Source organism: Poecile atricapillus, chromosome W, assembly GCF_030490865.1.
Source record: "Poecile atricapillus isolate bPoeAtr1 chromosome W, bPoeAtr1.hap1, whole genome shotgun sequence".
NCBI lineage: Eukaryota > Metazoa > Chordata > Aves > Passeriformes > Paridae > Poecile > Poecile atricapillus.
Genome location: NC_081288.1, coordinates 27,333,630 through 27,352,561, shown reverse-complemented (window position 1 = coordinate 27,352,561; position 18,932 = coordinate 27,333,630). Strand labels below are relative to the sequence as shown.

Here is an 18,932-nt window from a genome sequence, read left to right as displayed (position 1 = left end):
TTCTGCACTGACAACTCTCTCTGATTCTTGAACATGAATCTGGACAGTGATGCAAAGATGACTTGTCTGTATGACACCAGCTTAATCTTTTGCATTTGTTGAATAAGGAGGTACCAAGAGCTACAGAACACAAATGAAATTTTCAAGATTAAAAACAAAAAGAAATTACAGAAAACAATTTATTCTCCTATTTCTGCTAGAATATTCCTATGCAATGCTGGCAGAACTATGTTACATCTGCTTTTTTCAACAGGTGGATACTGATCTATGCTTCCTTCTTTGGCTCCAAACTGATTCTTTTTTCCTTTTCCCATCATAGCTAGTCTGCATCCTGTCCCTGATTTTGCTCTAGACCTGGGGACAGCTCACATATAGAACACCATGTGGAGTTTGCGGTTCTTTGTTTATGGCACACATACAAACCAGTCACGGTAAGTGAGGGACCACATATAGTCTTAAAAGGCTGTATTAAGCATTAACCAACCAACAGGAATTTTCAACAGATCAATTTTGGAAGTTCTTATTTTGGTCATATTTAGGTGTCTTTTTATAGATAAAAGAATAAATCCATCGAAATCAGCTTAGCATCCTCAAAATGCCAAGTCTGTGTGGCAGGCACAGGAAGCCTGTCATGCACAGAAGCCTGCTACAATAACCCTAAGGAAGCAAAGCTTTTTTTTTTTTTTTTTTTTTTCAGAAATGGCTAAATGATTTAATTGAGAGGGGAGGAAGAGAGAATGACCCAAGAGCAAACTATTTACACATCACTTCATTTCAAACAATTACATTTTGCAAAAGCAACTTCTGGGCTGGAAACAGTTTTACAGTGGGCATCATCAAGTTCAGTTTAAGTAACTGTTCAAGTTAAGTTCAGTAACACTTGTGTATCAACAGTAGTTCCTACAGGAAACTTCACATCTAAATGTTACTGACTTTGGCAATAACATTGCTTTTGTTTGTTGTTTTTTCTTTAAAAAGCATGAAATAAAAATACTACAAACAACTTACATCATCAAGAATCATATCCTCAAAAACTCTTAATATAGCAAAATTTTAACTTTGAAATAAATTTTCAAAACATTTCAACACACCATTCACAAAAGACACTACAGCAGGCATTTAGGTTCTATTACAAAGTGCAGTTCTTAAGAGTTTCATTTTTTCTCACTTATACAATTTTAAAAAAATCCATTTGAAGCCAATTTGCATTATCAAAGCACAGATAAAACCATCCACATTGAAATTTGTCAGTATTGTGCATGCTTTTTGCTGATATGATCAGAAAAAGTGACTTGTCATGTAACAAGTAGGCAGTCAGAAGAGAAGAGAAAAATACACATTTCCTTCCTGTGTTTCAGCACTTCTAGAATCAGAGCTGCTCATTTAATTGCTTAGTCAGGAAATTTTTTACTACCTTAAAAGACCAAGTTTCAGTCATTTACAAACACTTAATACTCATCCATCAAAATCCTATAAAAACATCCAGCACTGCTTTTAGGCCTCAGATAACAGTTCTTCCACAGATGACCTATGTCAAAAGGCCAAACACAAAACACCTCCAAGGCAATAGCAAAGAAACTGGCACCTGGTCTGTACTCACTAGATTTCATGGCATTCGGGGCGTTGGAAGGTGCATTCCCCCAGCCTGTAGTTGATGCTCCTGTATCATCTACTTCACCCCACCCGGGACTGGTTTCGTTTGGCTCACCCCAGGCAGACGTACCATTATCTGGAGCAGGTGGAGTGCTTTTGCTCCAGACTGCACAAATGAGAAAGAGGTTTCATTACAGACCATTTAGACAATAAACTGTTTATTGCAGCGCAGCACCATGTTATTAAGCTACTGCTTCCTTCTTCTTGTTGAGAACTTTAGGTTCTCAGTAGCGTGGGTACAACAGAATTGACAATCATTCTCAACAAATTTAGAGTGGGCACTGACCTCCAGGGATGAAAAGGAAGAGAATGCTATGATGAGTAATACTCTTCTCCCAGGTTAAACATGAACTCCACATCTAATACTGTCCTGCCATCTATGAACTTTTGTGACTAATTACAAGCATCTAACTTAGGGGTTTTATATACTGAATAAAGGACATATTTGCAGTATTAAACCAAGATAGCATTCCTTAAAGTGTCTTTGAGTCAGAGGAAAAGATTACATAACAGTAATTTCCTAATATATTTCCAGGCTATGTAACTTTTTCTTGTCCTTATTCCAAAGAAGAGAATATTCTTCCAAGTACTCTTTATCATACAGCAAAATCAAACTTGACTAAAAAACTGTCACAGATGTACTCAAATTCAAGTGTTAACTGAGTGTTTCAGAGCAAAACGTTTTTGACTAAAAATAATTAAAGACTTTCTCCCCACTTTTCTAATAATTAAATAAAAAAAATACTATTTAGTCCAGGGAAGGGAAGCTTAGAGGAGACTTACTGCTCTCTACAACTATGTGAAGGCAGGCTATAGCCGTGTTGGGGGCAGCCTCTTTTCCCAAGTCACAAGAATTAGTTAGGACAAGAGGAAATGGCCTCAAGCTGAACTAGGGCAGGTTTCAAATGGATATTAGGGAAAATTTTTCACCAAAGGGATTATCCAGCACTGGAACAGGCTGCCCAGGGAAGTGGTTGAGTCACCATCCCTGGAGGTATTTAAAAGACCTGCAGCTGTTGCACTGAGGAACAGAGTTCAGTCATGGACTAAGCAGTGCAGGGCTTATTAAGTTTATGGCTGGACTCAGTCTTAAAACTTCTTTGATTCTGTAATTCAACCTATTCTTTAGAGCTCAAATTGAATGTGCAGATTTGTCAGCTAACAAACATCCTCCTTTCCTGGCAAGGTGACCAGCATTCAGATCAGTTACTGAAGCACAGCAAGCAGAGGACTGATGGATTCAGATTTTAAAGACACTTTAAATACAGAACCAAATATTCAAATAAGAATTTGGTTTTCTTTACAGAATAAAACTATCAGGAATTGGAGGCTACAAGCATCTCTCCTATGCATTAAGGTTACAGTCATATATAGGAGCTTGCTAAAGAAAGGAATGAGACTATTACCTGATGCTTGTGATTTGCTAGTCATTGGAGTAGGGAGGCTCTGCTCCCGTGGGGCCTGTCCTCCTTGTGAGTTCTTGTCCCACAGATTCACATTCTTGTAGTTATAACTGCTAGGATCTCCCCACGCCGAAGTGCCATCATCAATATCCATTTTTCGACTGATTGACTGTGGAGAAGGTTCTTCCCAGCCACTAGGCTCCTCCTCTTTGGGGGCAGCTGGCTGTGGTCCGCTGTTCCAGTTTGGGTTTGGAGTCCGCCCATTACTTGGAGTTTGGGGCGGTGGACCCCAGGAACCAGAAGACTCCTGCTGTTGCTGCTGGTGCTGTTGCTGCTGCTTGTTCCAGGAGTTGGGCTGTCGACCCGTCTCGTTCCATGTTGAAGTTCTTTTACAATCATCCCATCCACCCTTTGAAGCAGAGCTTGTATTTGCACCATTACCCCAAGTTCCAATCTCATTTTGCCCACCTTCACCCCAACCAGACACTGGCTTGTTTCCTGCACTTTCCCAGTTACTGTTTTTTGTTTGGTCAACTTCCTCTCCCCAACCGTTCTTTCCAGAAGACCATCCTTGATTAGTCTGCCGTCCACCCCACCCCTGATCCTTACTAGAGCTGTCATTCCAAGAGGAAGATGATTTTTCTTCTTGCCTTCCTCCTCCCCAATTAGAAGAATTGGAGTTCTTATAGTCATTCCATCCTCCAGTATTTTTGGGGTCCTTCCACTCCGTTGGGGTTGAGAGCTCACCCCATCCAGACTTGTTTTGATTGCTTTGGCTGGGTACATCGCCCCAGCCCCCTGAGTTCTTTGTCTGTGTGGCAGAGCTCTCCCACCCCTCAGTTCCTTTATCAGACTTCCCCTCGGGCCGTGGCATTTCTTCAATATCCCACACGGTGTCTTGCTTAATTTGAGTCTGGCCCCAGCCGGTGTTTGAAAGCACTCGGGGGTCCAAGTCAGTCCTGCTCAGCAAAGTCTGCAGGACTGCCTGGCAATCAGGATGCGTAGGCCTGTATGATCGGCGTCCAGAATTGTGACTGTCACTACTTCCTGCTTTGTGGTTGCTTCCAGTGCTTTGACCTCCAACCTCACTTCCCGCAGAGCTGGAAGATCTTCCCCAACAGGGAGCCTGGGAATTACCTTGGTTTTCAGGAAGAGGGTGGCCTTTTTGATTGTCCCATGCTCCAGTGCTAGAATTTGGTTGGTTTGGACCACTCCACTCTCCAATCTTCAGTTCATCAGACCCAGACAGCTGTTTCCATTCTCCCTGAGAGGCCCCAGATGTTAATTTGTTCCCTTCACCCCATTTGCTTTCATTTGTATGCTGAGGGCCAAAGTTCCAAGACCCACCACCCGTAGACCGGTTATTGTTATCCCAAGAATCGCTTCTTGACCCATTAGGCTTTTGAACATTAGCTCCTTTCCAGGAGTCCTCTCTCTCCTTTCCATTGTTCCCATGGTTTCCAGAATTGCTCTGCCCAGAGACTGTGTCAGTTCCAGAAGACCCCCTAGCTGTACCCCAAGATCCAACACTCCCTGTCTTTCTTTCTCCAGTGCTTTGAGAAGGGGTGTCAGTGCTCCTGGAAGGGTTCCCCAAGCCCATTTCAAAGGGCATTCCCTTATTCTCCATAGGGTTTGGTGAACTTAAGTTCAAGGAGTTAGTGTTTCCATTTTTTGGTCCATCAGTGTTATGAATTTGAGCCTGTTCTCTGCCAGAGACAAAGTTAACACCCGCATTTTCCATCTTTGACTGCTGTTCCCTAGAGGTCTGACCTACTGTGCTAATCTGTGCATTGGAGCTACCACTATCAGATTCCAGAGTTCCTTTCCTAGAATTGCCCTCTTGAACCAGTGCTGGCCAAGCAGACGGGTTGCTATTTGGGTTAAAGTTGCTGAAGCCAGAACCGGGACTGATTCTGTCTTGTCCACTCAAGTTCCTCCAATTACCTAGTCCATTGTTACTCTCGGCAGCAGGGTTGGAAGATTGAACAGATTTAGCCTTGGGATCAGATTTCCAGGCCCCAAGATTACATTCGTTTCCAGCGCTTCCAGACTGGCACTGGCTTCCTTTTCCTTTGTTACTAGTGGTGCTTCCTGGCAGAGCGTTCTTCTCCAAGCCAGGGTTCGAGGCACTGTTGTTATCGGTGGTGTTTTCGGAAGAAGACTCAGCATCTTTGCTGGCAATACAAGGCCACTCTTCCATGTCAGACCCGTCTACAATCACCTTGTCCCAGATGTGAGTTGGGTTGGCGTTGGTGCCGCTGTTGGAGGAGGCTCCAGGACCCCAAGTAGAATTTGCATAATTTGAAGCAGCAGCACCTCCAATTGCTGAATCTAAAAGAAAAAACCAAAGCAAAGGTTTGGTCATTAGTAATCCGTATTATTTATAATAAGCACAGAACATCAGATTTTTGACATCCGTTACCCCACTTATTTTGCAGAGCATAAACTCCATAGTAACAGCTGCAGCAGTATTCGTAAGTGAATATATACTGTTACTACCAGTACTGGCTCATGTGACAGCTTCCATGAAAATAAAGCAAACAGCTTAAAAAACTGGGTAACTCCCCTCTCCCAGCCTCAATTCCTATGTTGTATATTCCGAAGTAAAGATCACAATTTCTGGTTGGTAATACTTTCAATAGAAGATAAGATCAGCTTTCAGTGCCTGTCCGAGGCTTTCAGTTCATTAGCTTAAATGATGAGCATCCAATGAATGCCTTCCAGATTCGCCTTCACTGAGGGCCACCAATGAGGATCCAGACTTTACAGCAGAGTTAGAACTCCCTTCTAAGCTTTGAATATTGATGAAGAGTAGTTTGTCTTCAACCACTAAATCCCACCCACCAAGATCCAAAAGATCAAGCAGTTCCCAAGTACATTCTGTTCCTTCTGTTGCTTTAACCTCAAATGCAAACTGAACAATAGCAAGGAAGTATGACTCCACTGATATTTTTATCTATCTTTTTAGCACAAAATAACCCTTTTTTTCCCCCCTTCCAATTAAAAAAACTTTCAGATTAGACAGATCACAGGAAGAGCTTAAGGAGGACAGACCAAGATAAGCTCAAAAGACTGCAAGATTGCCAGGTTTTGAACTTAGAAATGGTTCAGCCAATAAATGATACATGGGCAGCTCTGAACTTAGCAAGATCTTCAAATCAGTGCTTTTACCAGAACATTTAATTTCTGTGAAGACATTCTAAAAGTATTAAGATAGGGGTGCCTGCTCACATATAGCATGCTAAGACACAATTCAATGGACTGTTTTATGAAACCAGTCTTCCCTTGCTGTATTTGACAGTGGCAATAATCATAACTATTGAAAGACTTTCACCAATAAAATTTAAACCTTTTTGTACAAAACTGTCTTGTATGTCCTGATATCATTGGTATTGGAAGAATTACATAGAACATCCATCATCTCAGTCCCCTGCACTGGTATGAGAACTTTCAGGGCACTAGTTTTGCCAGAGGGATTTCAATCCTGGTAGAAAAAGGTCCGTGTGAAGAAGGATTGTACGTTGACTTTTAGTATTAAATCCTCACCAACATTACCTATGACTATCTGGTGAATATAAGAATGTGAACAAGAAGGTAAGCTGCATGATCTTCCTCTTTGGGAACCTGCTGTTGTTTTTCTTTCATGTGGCATGAATTTAGCCACAGTATCAGCGCATTTATGTCCAACCAAACTGGGCCCAAACTGCACTTCAGTCTGCCAACAGCCAGATCTGAGGTGGGATAAACAATGTACAAGGCAGATAACAGCACTGCACTTCCATAAGCACTTTGATGGAGCACCTAAGGCAGCCTCGTCTCTCTCTTGTTCACCTGCTCATTCCCACTCCTCTGGCAGACCTACTCTCACATGCTAGTATGTATGTTCTCACTGATACTCAGTTAGGTGAATGGGTAAAAGTCATTCAGATCAAAATCAGCTTTAAAAACCAACCTGATTTCATTTTAATACAAGTCAGTTCCCCAGCCCAGTTAACTCATTATGGTGCAGAAAAATGGATGGGGTGAGGCAGGTCTCAAGGACCCGTATCTTTCCTGGCACTCGTGACTTACATCAGGATAATGCAACTAACCATGGCTAATACAGCCATGTTAGTGTCTCTTAGCTGTTAATGCACCATTAAATGAAGTGTAAAAATATGAAAATTTGCAATACCAAATTTCAACCTCAGAAAAACAAATATTAAGTTTCAAATACTTACATACAACATAAGGAGCCTCTCAAAATACTTCAAAATGGTCATCATATAGTACACTCAACAGCAAAAAAAATGTTGCTCGTGAAAAGTTTCGAAAACTTTTTAGAATGCTTCACTACCACAAATTTTCCTCAGTCAGTCTACTACAATAACTGTAAAGGCATACAAGTGCCAGGATTTTATATAGCAACCATAGACTTCAGGCCATGTTTTGTTTCAGGTGTTTTATCAAAAAAATTTATCTCCAAGGCATCTATTTTTAAACTGCTAAGTTAAAATTTTGCCATTACAGTCTGACATTCACTTTTTCTTTTATTAAACAGCAATTATCAAAGACAAGACAAATACTCTGTCAAACAGGGATTTGCTACAAATAAATTCAAGTAGTGAAACCACAAAACAAATGAAATTACTAATTTTCCTAGGATCCTACTTAATAAGGACAGCCATTCCATCTAATTCACCTCTACTTCTGTACAAGTCACCTCTGTTTTTAATTTGAAACCACAGAGAATTCAAAGAAGTTTGACTTCCATGATGGTTAAAAAATCACCATCCCACTGATTTGGCATAATTTTCAAAGAAAATTCAGACATACTGGTATTGTTATTTTCTTCTTTTTGACTTTCAAGTATTTAATATCTCTTTTTAAAATATCCTGATTGTTAGAATTGCAGCTGTCCTTGACTTTTCAGGTCACCTAAGTGTTTCTTTAGAAGGCAGATATTTTGAGTGGAATTTTGTTTGTTCTACTATTATAATTAAGAAATATTACAACTACTGCAACTCACCAAGGGTCTAAAAAACTCAGGAGCAGCTATAACTTCCCCATGCTCACTAAACAACGCTAAAATCAATTTATCTTCTGGAATACAAAATGAATGGAAAAGTAAAAACAGAACAGTCATTACTTGTACAAAATGGCTTATCTAAGTACAAAAAATAAGACTACTACAAAAAAACCCAACAACTAAGGAGCAATAGGCCATCTTTCTGTTTCATCCAGACATGACAGACACCTGTCCTTTGCCGACCTGGCATGTGCATGTCTCTTTTACGAGATAATACAAAAATGTGACAAGACAGGAAATTCATGTCAAAGAAACCTGAAGAGCCATTAGGAGCTACTCTGTGACTACTATTTATTTATACCTTGTGTTTACCTTGCTGCAGAACATTTCAGCAACCAATTAAAACCACTCAAAACATACTTGAAAAAAATTAAACCTCTTGTTCCATCTAGTAGTAAAAATTATATCCATGGCTGCCAACAGAAGTCTGTACACTAAAACAGTAGAACCTCCCCAAAAGCAACCCGAGTTTTGTTATATAATAGCAGGCTTATGTATAATTTCAGCCATCTCTTTTCTGCCATGCACCAACACGTTCATTTAATATTATTTATTATCTCCACTTGCCTGTTGCAGTCCCACTGTCGCTCTGCAGCAGTGCTCCTGTCACTGGTTGTGCGTTGTTTGGGTTTGCTCCTGGTGCTGCTGGGGAGGGAGGCCCTGCTCCACCCCCAAGGAGCATGCAGGATGGCGGAGGGGGCTGCCCACGTTTCAGTAACACTTTGTGGTCCTGCTGGCAACGGAATCGCGGCGGCACCTCCCGAGGCATGTAGCGGGCGGCGCTTGGCGGTTGTCCGTTCGGCACTGCCACCCTTTTGGCATTGTTGCCACCATTGACTGGTGGCGATGGAGAGTTGCCAATTGGGCTGGCAGCCACTGGTTGGCTTAAACTTGGTTTCGTCACTTCGGGCACTGAAAAACAGGAAGGATGAGAATCAGAAGTTTTTCCACTTAAAACCTGTGTTAGCTACAAGAACTCACTGTGACTCTTTGCTTTTGTTATTTAATCTCTGAAATCCTGTGCAGCTTCCACCTTCTCAATAATCAAAAACAATGTAAAGAAGCAGGAATAAGCAGCAGCAGCAACAGACCTTTTGCTTCCATGTCTAGGATGAAACTTTACATTCATCAATTTTGCTCTAAGCCCAAAATTTCTTGCAAATATAATGTTGGTAAAGCATATAACCTAGACAGCGAGTAATTTTAAAATATGAGCAGTCAAATATAACTGGCTCCACCTTCCTGACCTTCAACTGGTTTTTGGATTGCTGTGCATCATCATCTTTATTGGAAATCTGAAATCAGAACCCAAGTTTTCACCAGTTTACTAGGCTATGCAGCCACTGCCTAAACAAACAAAAAGATGGGAAATAACCTGCCTGCTTTTGGATTCAGAGTTAACAAATCTGAGTTCTCTGCGCTGCTCTTAAGCAAGGCAGTAATTGCTGACTCTCCCAAAAGACAGTCCTACACAGAGCAACTGCATTTGGCTCACTTAAGGTTTCCCTGCTGCTCACCAGGTGCCCCTCAAGCCAAAGACAAGCTGCTCCTGACGACTATGATGTACTGGAGAAGAAAACCGTAAATCCTTGAGGTGCTAACACCATCACAAAATCTGCTTAAGAGACTCTAGACAAACAAAGCATAATCAGTAGAACTTTTACCAATCTGAGATCAACACAAGTGGGTCTCTCTTGGGCAACATGAATGTATTATTCTCCACATTTTATTTTTATAAGGGTTTTCCAATTTCTCTACATAGGCTTCATTGCCCAAACCCCAAAAAGGTGTTGTTAGCCATAAAATCAGGTTACTACTTTAGTACTTTTCTTTAACTAACAGACATTTTGTTATCAAAAAAACTGATACACAAAACAAGATTAAATATATTTTAACAACAGCTAAGTTACTTAGCTCAACTTTGAAGATGCTCATTCATGAGCCTTGTTTTCTCTACTGGACTTATATGCGCCTGAATTTAAATTTCCAAACCCAAGTAATTTTCATTCATTTTGGTACCTGACTATAAGCAGTACTTTTGCTGTCTTTCATTTCCTTTATAAAAGTAGTTTCAGTCTTGGTTATTTGACTAAAACCGTTGTAAAACAGAACTGAGTATTTCAGCTAACCTCTCTCATCCACAATCCTCATCCTTTCAAGTATTTAGATGCTGAAAACACATCTGCAGATTAGTTGTAGCTTCTCCATTTTAATCACCTCAACTTCTTTCTTCTGCATACTCATATGCAGTATTTCATCTTTACTCGTTAGTCCCCTTCCTCTTCTAACAATTTTGACAAAGATCTGAATCTTGGCTCAAGTCAATAAAAGTACTCCTTAAGATCAAAGATTCTTACCTTTGGTTTTTTGATCTGTGACCTGCAAATTAAGAGCAAGAATGTAAATAGAGTTTTAAGCAGCACAAAACAAACACTGAACATGTGCTAAATCACAACCATAATATATAAGCACAAGAACAGAATTTGTTGTGGAATGAAAATGACCAACTGAAGAACTACAAATCTGAACAGTATTCCTAGTTAGATATACAAATATATATACAAGGTTTTCCAAAGTACTACAACTCCCGTAATAACTGGCTGATGCAGAAGTCCCTGGCAGAAACAATCATACTACATTCATGATTTTGAGTACTCAATCCTCCTCCTCATCCCAAACATGGGCTTCCAAAGCACAAATAAACATGTGCTATAGCATTACAGTTCTCTCAGATTTTGGAGGTGAAGTATTTCAGTTAAAGTGTAACAAAGCCTTCCCTCTGTGAGAGTACCCTTACAGTAGACTGCTGGGGCCTGAAGCAACCACAGGATTCTGTCTTTCTGCCATCTACCCATTTCACATTTCCCAGAACATCTATTCCAAGGAGAAGTAATTCTAAACCTTACTAGATTCATCTCCACACTTAAAAAAACTACCAGCAACACCTATAAAGTAAATCTACTGAATGCAGTAAGAAGTCAATGACTGAAATGAGTATACACGCTGGCCAACATACTCAACATGGGTTTTGCTGTATCCTACATTGTTTCAGCATAGCAGATTTCAAGCTACAGTAGCGACAAACATATCACTGGTATATTCTGTGGAATCTTGTGTACTGTAGCATTTTTTGAACTTGTCCACCATGAGTTCTACTACACAATAATGAGAAAACCCTAAAGATCATCATGTGTCAGGTTCTATGACACCTATTCTGAAAAGAAATTGCTGAACTAGTCCATATTTCTGGAAAACACACAGTGACAGTATAGAATAATGAAAGCACAAGTAAAAAGCAGTTTATTGTTGAAACTAACCAAGCCAGAACTCCTTTGTAGGGTAAAGAATGAAAAGACAAACTGCACTAAATTGCTATAGTATCATTTACTTTGGAAAGATGAAAACTGTCAATGCATATCAACTACCACACACTAGCAACTTCACAATATGCAAAGTGGAACACTCACTAAAATACAAAATCTTCAGCATTGCATCCTCACAGACATACAGTGTCCTGAAGGACAATAAAAATGTATCTGTACTAAAACTGTATCTATACCAAGCCAGACATCAATTTTTGACTTCACTTTTGAAACATCCCATATATATCAAATTACATTCATCTTCTATAACAGTTAAAAATTCTGTTACACACATAATTTACCCTTGTGCTTGAATACCAAAGGAAAAGGGGAAAAAATATTAATTAACACCATCTGGTAATGCTGATAAGTTTACCATAGTCAATAGCAGACACATTCAGTAAATTAATAACTTGTCTACTTGGATAAAAAACATTTTACTGAATCCTCGAAAAATTCTACATGATAAACACAAATTATTTAGACAAAAAAAACCCCAAAAACAAACCAAAACCCCTTTTGCCTATAATGTCTCTCTCTCCTAGTCACAAGGATCCGGTTTTGTGATTGTTTTAATCTAAAATTGAAATGCTGAAAAAAAATGTGACAGTGTCTCAGATTTACAGGTGTCATCTCTCTGTGGGCAACCTATGAGCATCGGGAGGGTGGGAGCAGCTACAGTGAATGGGAAGGTGGAATAAATCTCAGCCTACTGACAGGCTACCAAACAGCCCCTGGACACCAAACACAGGTATATTTAAGCTGTCAACTTGCTTGTATAACCTCTCTTTAAGGCATTTCTTCTATTAAATTTTATTTTTTGAGTTTCGGATGATCCAGACAGAGCAATTGTTTCATGTTAGACAAACCTGGTATGAAAATGGTACTCTGAAATCATTGCTGCTTATTTGGTAAACACCTCCATAGTCAATAAGAAAGAACACACACATTTATGTTTTGTCCATCTGGCTGCCCACTTTGCAATTCTGAGCTGTCTCCAACTACTACTGTGAAGTTTGGCCTCTAGGAGATTAAATTACTTAGTCTTTACCTGTCCTGAGAGTGTGGCAGAATATGTGCTGAACAACTTAGTAAGTGAGAGACCACACAGGAAAGCTGGCAAATCCCTTTTGTATTCAAAGCACCAGTTCCTCAGTAAACACGGCACTGTTATCAAGATGATCAGTACAGCCTTTTCAAGTTTCCCTTTTATCACTGAATATCAGCACATAATCCTCAAGTCTCTACTCTTTATTCATAACGGTCTGCACTTTCTGGTTTCTACATACATTTTTTGTACTTGAACATTAAACAGCACTAACACCGAGGCAAAAAGATACTGGAGAGACTGTATCTGTATCAACTGCTCTTTTGCACTGTTATTGGGGATGTATCAACTGGATGAAGACAACTGACACACATTTTTTGCACCCAGTTTAAACTGATAGACTCAAATTGGTGAAAAAGCCAGATGAAAAAAGACCCTGGATAAGCCAAAATTTAACTGAAGTTGGTGCTGTCTGTTCTCAGCAGAAACCGACACAATGTAAGTGAACGTTATCATCTTTCATCACCTTATTGGTCACTGAAGCAACTAAAAAGCAGACTACTGAAACAAAAAAAGCCTTTGCTCTCAGTTTTACAAAATGATTCACATTGGAAGGGACAGCCTCTGGAAATCTAATCCACAGTTTCTACACCTGTCCTCTGCCTGGCCCCCAGAGGCTCCTCAATTTGAAACAAAATCATCAAAACTGTATTGCACAGGACCATGTGAAACTCAGTTCTGAGCATCTAAAGACAGAGGCACCACAACCCCTCTGAGAAACCTGTTCCAGCAGCTGCCCAGCCACGACATGCACAAAAAAGGAATCTTTTTATGATTAGGCAGACTTTCAATATATTCGTAACGCCTTATGCTTTGCCACTGGGCACCGTGGAGAAGAGTCTGCCTCCATCTTTTTACTCCCACAAAGTATTAATATACATTGATGAGATCCCCCAAGTCTCCTCTCCTCCAGGAGGAACAGTCATAACACTCCCAGCCTCTCCTCATTTGTCAGACTCTCCAGTACACCTAAATCATCTTATAGACATTTTGCTCCAGGGTAGTTGCACCTACTTTATACTGGGATGCCCAGGAAGGATTTTACTGGTAAAAAGCATGGATAAGGCCCTAAGAGTCTCAAACTAACTCCTAGAACAACCTGCCAAATTTTACTGTAAAATACAGACCTTCTAATACGCCAAGTTACAAAGTTTTTTTCTGAGTAGAACCAATTTTTGGTGACTTAAAAATTTCTCCACAACTCACACTTGAACTGGTAGACTTCAGCAAAAGTGCTATTAGCTACAGAAAACGTCAAATTCAAGTAATATTTAGCAAAAAACATAAACAGAATCTTCAGTAGTAAGTATTTAATATAAACTTCCTTAAGGATTTAAAAAAAAAAAAAAGGAATCTTCCTGCTCTAATAAATATTTACTCAACTTTATGGCAAGAATTGCAAAAGCCCATGAGTATTTCAATCCATGAACACCTCAAACAAGCAGCAGTCGTGTAGAGAGAGATCCACAGAAGCCGTATTAGGTAACTTAAATGCTTTATATTAAAAAATTAATTTCATTTTACACAGCACTCTAAGGAGAAGAAACATCCAAGTTAAACAGCTCAGTTCCAGGAAAATGATGCAAAAAAGTGTCTTTAAAGAAGCACCGCTCTTAAGCAACAATTTTTAAGTTCAAATACAAACAAATTAACATCTTATTACCACCAATACTGTTCATGTTTTAGCTGGATATAAGAATTAAAATATCAAAACCCACCTTCTGAGCAGAGTCCTTCTTTTTCTTATCCTCTTTCTTCCTTTTCTTGTCTTCCATTAACTGTTCTTCCCTTTCTTGCTCCTTCTCTCTGCCAAAACATGAAAAACAGTGGTCTGAGAACGTTGGCACAATCAAATTGTACAAGAGCCACACATACTATAAATCTCTTCCCTGCAAGAAAGACAGTCAAGCTATCAGATTCCTCTTATCACACTTCATTTCTATCTGAGGGTTTCCATCAAATTTTGATAAGAAAAGCACCTTCTAGCTCAGTATGGCCACAATCATGCCACATGCTGCATAAAGAAAAATTCCTTTATTCAGATCAGGTCTGTTATGGCAGTTCGCTACATAAATTAATCACATGCCTGACAGTAGAAAATATCTTCAAGACATTTTGGCCGAAGTACTCTTATAATTGGGTCATGCTATTATTTAACGAAGAGTCTCATGAATCTTTTCATATGGTAAAAAAAAAAAAAAAAAAGGGAAGTTGTAATTTAATATAAGATAGTTTGGTCTGATACAACATTTATCTTCACAAGGGGAAGAGATTATTCTATTGCCTGTAGCTATGTCACTTGTAAGAGACTCGAAGTGTCACATCAAATCAAACCTATCATTTATTATACAAATCTCTAATTTAATTTCTAGGCTATTGTATCCACCCACAGAATTTTTGTGATGAAACTTGTAATATAAATTACTTTCCAGGGAGTCTATTTTTTCCCACAAGAACATTCTTTCAAAAAAAGGAAAAAAAAAATACATGCAGCTGCTATTGTTGTCAAGCCATCATCTTGTTGCTATGTTCTGTATCAAATAAGAAAGTACTATGGAATAGTTAATTTACTGCATTTATATTATTGGCTGAGCTGTTTCTATGGTGAATCACATTTTTGTTAACCAGTTGTCTTCACCTCCTTAAAAATAAATTTAAGGCCAAGTTTTCAGCTTACCTGGAGTAATTTCTTTTTATAGGGAAAGATTAAGACAAAGACCATTAATGTAAAAAGATGATTTGACAGATGAGGAGTAGGATCAGAGACTCTACAAATGGGAAGCAACTAACAAGTATAATCCACAACCTTTCAGAAAAAAAATAATATAAAAAACAGAACAGCATTACAAATAAAACGGGAGTTTATAATAGTACTGAACTATTTCTTGTATTTATGCCTAAATCACAGGACTTTTTGGATCACGGTTTAAAAACCTTAAGAGTTGAGTTGGCTTTGCTGTCATATTGTACAGACTTTTTCTTGAATTGCATCTATACAGTAAAGGTAAAAGAAATATCCTTCTTTTCAATTTCACTAAATTCTACAAAGCCAAAGTGCAACGAGATATTTACACAACTGATTCCTACAAAAAATATTTTGAGATGCTATGTATTAATAGCTTCCTGATTGAGGGCTTCCAAGAACTCTCTAAATTACAAAGGTCCTATAGAGAGTAATTAATGTTTTTCTGAACGGTTTTCTGAAGTTGGGCACCCTTTCTTCATGGATGGATGAAACTGATAAGGGCAAGATGAGTTGTCAGTAACAACATCCTGAGGTTACCACCAAATGCAACTACTACACTTTTTTCAGAAGCACTAGGGAGCTTAGTGTACTTTGTATTGTGTGTCATAGCATTGAGACAGAATTCTTCATTTTCTTTGAGCCATAGATTGTAAGCAAGATGAAAAAGCTCTCCTGCGACACCCTCATCATTCCAAGTTGCTATGATTTCATATTATGTTTACTACTTCTGTCTTGTCAAGCTATGTATACCTTTTGGGCTGTGGTGCAAGTTTTTATTTTCTACACTATTTCCAAAGAACTTTCTTGCAGTAGGCAAATGTTTAAAAAGAAGTTTAAAAGGAGCTGTCTCAAAAGAACTGCTGAAAAATGGTAGGCTCAAAACACAAAATGACTTCCAGTAACTGCCTGGCACACAGGCAGCTTTCTACTTAAAAGCACCTTCCTCACTTTTGTGAGCAGACGAGAAGGGAATAGAAAAGAAAAAGAACCACATTCACAATCACAGCAGAAGCTACAGCTTACAGTGACATGCAGCACTAAAAGGATACAAGGACAAAAGATCCACAGCCTGAAAGTAATTACCTAGTTATGGTCTGCCTTTGTGGTAAATTTAGGACATGGAGATTGCTATTGCTGCTGCCTTGTTTTTTCATCTATGTGGACTACAGCTGCAGAGAAGCCCTTTTGTTTGGCATGAATACCTCCCCTTCTGCTCTTTTAGCAGAGATTTAATATTCCATTGGGTGCATCCTCAACAACCACAACACAGCAGCAACCAACACTTGGTTTACTTCATTTACCAAAACTTTATTTAGGCTTCAATTAATATAAGTTCTAAGGTGGAAAGGACCTATCTGAACACTTGGGCTACATCATGTGTACGAGATCATAGAGCTCCTGACAAAGTGCTGAGCAAAACCTCACAAACATGTCAAAGTATGAAGATATACTTTCCAAATGACAGAGCAAGAACAGATGCTACAGACACTACCAATGTAGAACCACAGTGAAAGTTCACTAAACTAGAAGGGTAAATATCTTATTGTTATTTTGGGTATCACAAGTGCTGTTTTCCAAATTCTACTCTTTGATGCATTTCACTAACATTTGTTTTATGATCAATGATTTTCCTCTTCAGCTGGATGCAAGATGCTTGTTGAATACAAGTTTAACTTGCAGTGTTAAATGTTCTGAAAAGTTCAACACCAACAAAGCTTTCAATCATCTCCTTGATGTATTCCAGAGATAATGCTGCCTATTAACTTCCCATTAGCCAAATGACAGTTCTTCCTGGCCTGTTGAAAACTCAGGGGTCCATCATGTGCTTTCCAGCAAACAGCTGCTTACACTGAGGAGATCAACAGGCCAGGAGAAAACCCATCAACTCCAAGCAGAGTGAATTTAGAGTAATGCAACGGGGTGTGGTTCCGGGTTTTGTTATTAGTACACTGTAATGGGAACACAGACACACCACAACCCTAAAGAGGAAGTCTGCTAAATACAAATCAGCAGCCTGCTTTTTAACCTAGTGTTTTTTCAAGAAAGCATGTGTTGATCTAAAAATATGACCTAATTGCACTTTAATTAATCTCCCACAAAATCTTAAGAGTCAGTACTACTGAAAAGTATTTAAAAAGCATATTACAGATTTTAATTCCAAGTATTTAAAGTATGGCATATTAACACCTTACAAATGATGAGAAACTGTACATTGTAATCCAAAATGTTATCTCCATTCTAAGAAAACCCAAACCCAAATAAACCCAGTAGCTATGATGCATTACACCTTATCTAAGTTCTTAAAGCAACCTCCTAAGTCAAAAGCAATCATTTTAGAGAAAAGAAGTTTTTTACACTAGTTAAACTAGAGACGTAACAGAAAACAGTTGTGAAGTCCGTGTTATTAAAACATCCATTTCAGAGGGAAAAGAAAGCAAAAATAGACATTCAATAGACATAGCAAAAACAGAAATGTGTTCCCCCTCAAAACAATTTACTTGTTTTGGAAATTGTTAATTTCCTGTAAAATTCTAATACTCATTTTTCCAGAAAATTCTATTTTAAAGAGTTGTTCTGACACATTATGGGCTTAAGGCACAGGTAGAGGACAGAAGTTGCCTTCAAAGCTCTTGCTGTCACAAACTGAACTGTGAGACGAGATGACGTGCAACATATTGCACACTATCTGCTGCCAACACACTTGGATAGGGAGAGATAAAGTGTCACACAGTATTAGTCTACACAAACCCCATAATCCTGTAAAGTCACCCTCAAACTAAAGCAGCACCAAAAAATGTAAGTGAAATGTAAGAAATTAAAATTCCTAGAGTGGCACTTAAGTGCACACAACTCCCAGCTTCTTCTGCAGCAGCACAGGACAACGGTGTGAGAGTCTGGAAGCTCCTCACAGGTGAAGATGTGCACTAGATACCAGTGCTGTGAATCCTCTTCCCTCCTCCTGACCTCACACTTTCCTTCATTTCAGTACAGTCAACTTGAGTTAGCTACTACACCTAGACACAGGAATGGCAGTAAACTTCTATAGGTGCACCCTGTTCTGTTGTTGTGATAAGCACAGGGCAATTTACAAACCTGCTTCCAATTGTGAGCCTACTTGTGCATCTTCTTTCAGAATACTAGGATTCTGAAACCACACCTGCAGGACCAGATGCACTTTTATACCTATATAGCTACCATGTCACCTGAACAACTGCTACGTCTTCCCCTGAGCCTTCAGCCACAAAGGGCCAGAGCTAAAAGCCTTCACCATACGCAGAGAATGATTTGCATGCGCAGACCATTGTCACTTAGAAGCAAAACTTGAGCTATTAATATCTCTTTCTTACAGATAAGCCTCTAGTGATCCAAATTATCAGACCACAAACATATTTCAAGTCGTTTGGAAACAGAGACAAAGACTCAAAATTTGATTAAACCAGAAATTTATCCAACAATAAAGCATCCAATATCGGCCAAGATTTAAAGCAAAAAGAATTTCAAGTGAATTCTAACTACAAGCACCTAGCTTCTCAACATTGCTACAAGTTTTCTCGGCATTGTGATAAATTATACAGCCTGGATACCAGTAGAA

At 39.1% G+C, this 18,932-nt stretch overlaps 1 protein-coding gene across 16 annotated transcripts in view; it reads right to left on the bottom strand.

The window, feature by feature from the left end:
• LOC131591424 (trinucleotide repeat-containing gene 6B protein) overlaps positions 1–18,932 on the bottom strand; it is a 124,915-nt gene that overhangs the window by 30,464 nt on the left and 75,519 nt on the right. For 15 of the 16 annotated variants that reach the window (XM_058862119.1, XM_058862111.1, XM_058862108.1 and 12 more), the window contains 5 exons: positions 14,313–14,400; positions 10,482–10,503; positions 8,692–9,036; positions 3,060–5,387; positions 1,601–1,759 (listed from right to left, as the gene is read on the bottom strand). In XM_058862119.1, coding sequence (XP_058718102.1) covers positions 1,601–1,759; positions 3,060–5,387; positions 8,692–9,036; positions 10,482–10,503; positions 14,313–14,400 — 2,942 coding nt within the window. The remainder of the gene's footprint in view (positions 1–1,600; positions 1,760–3,059; positions 5,388–8,691; positions 9,037–10,481; positions 10,504–14,312; positions 14,401–18,932) is intronic. The other variant, XM_058862120.1, reaches the window with a different exon arrangement.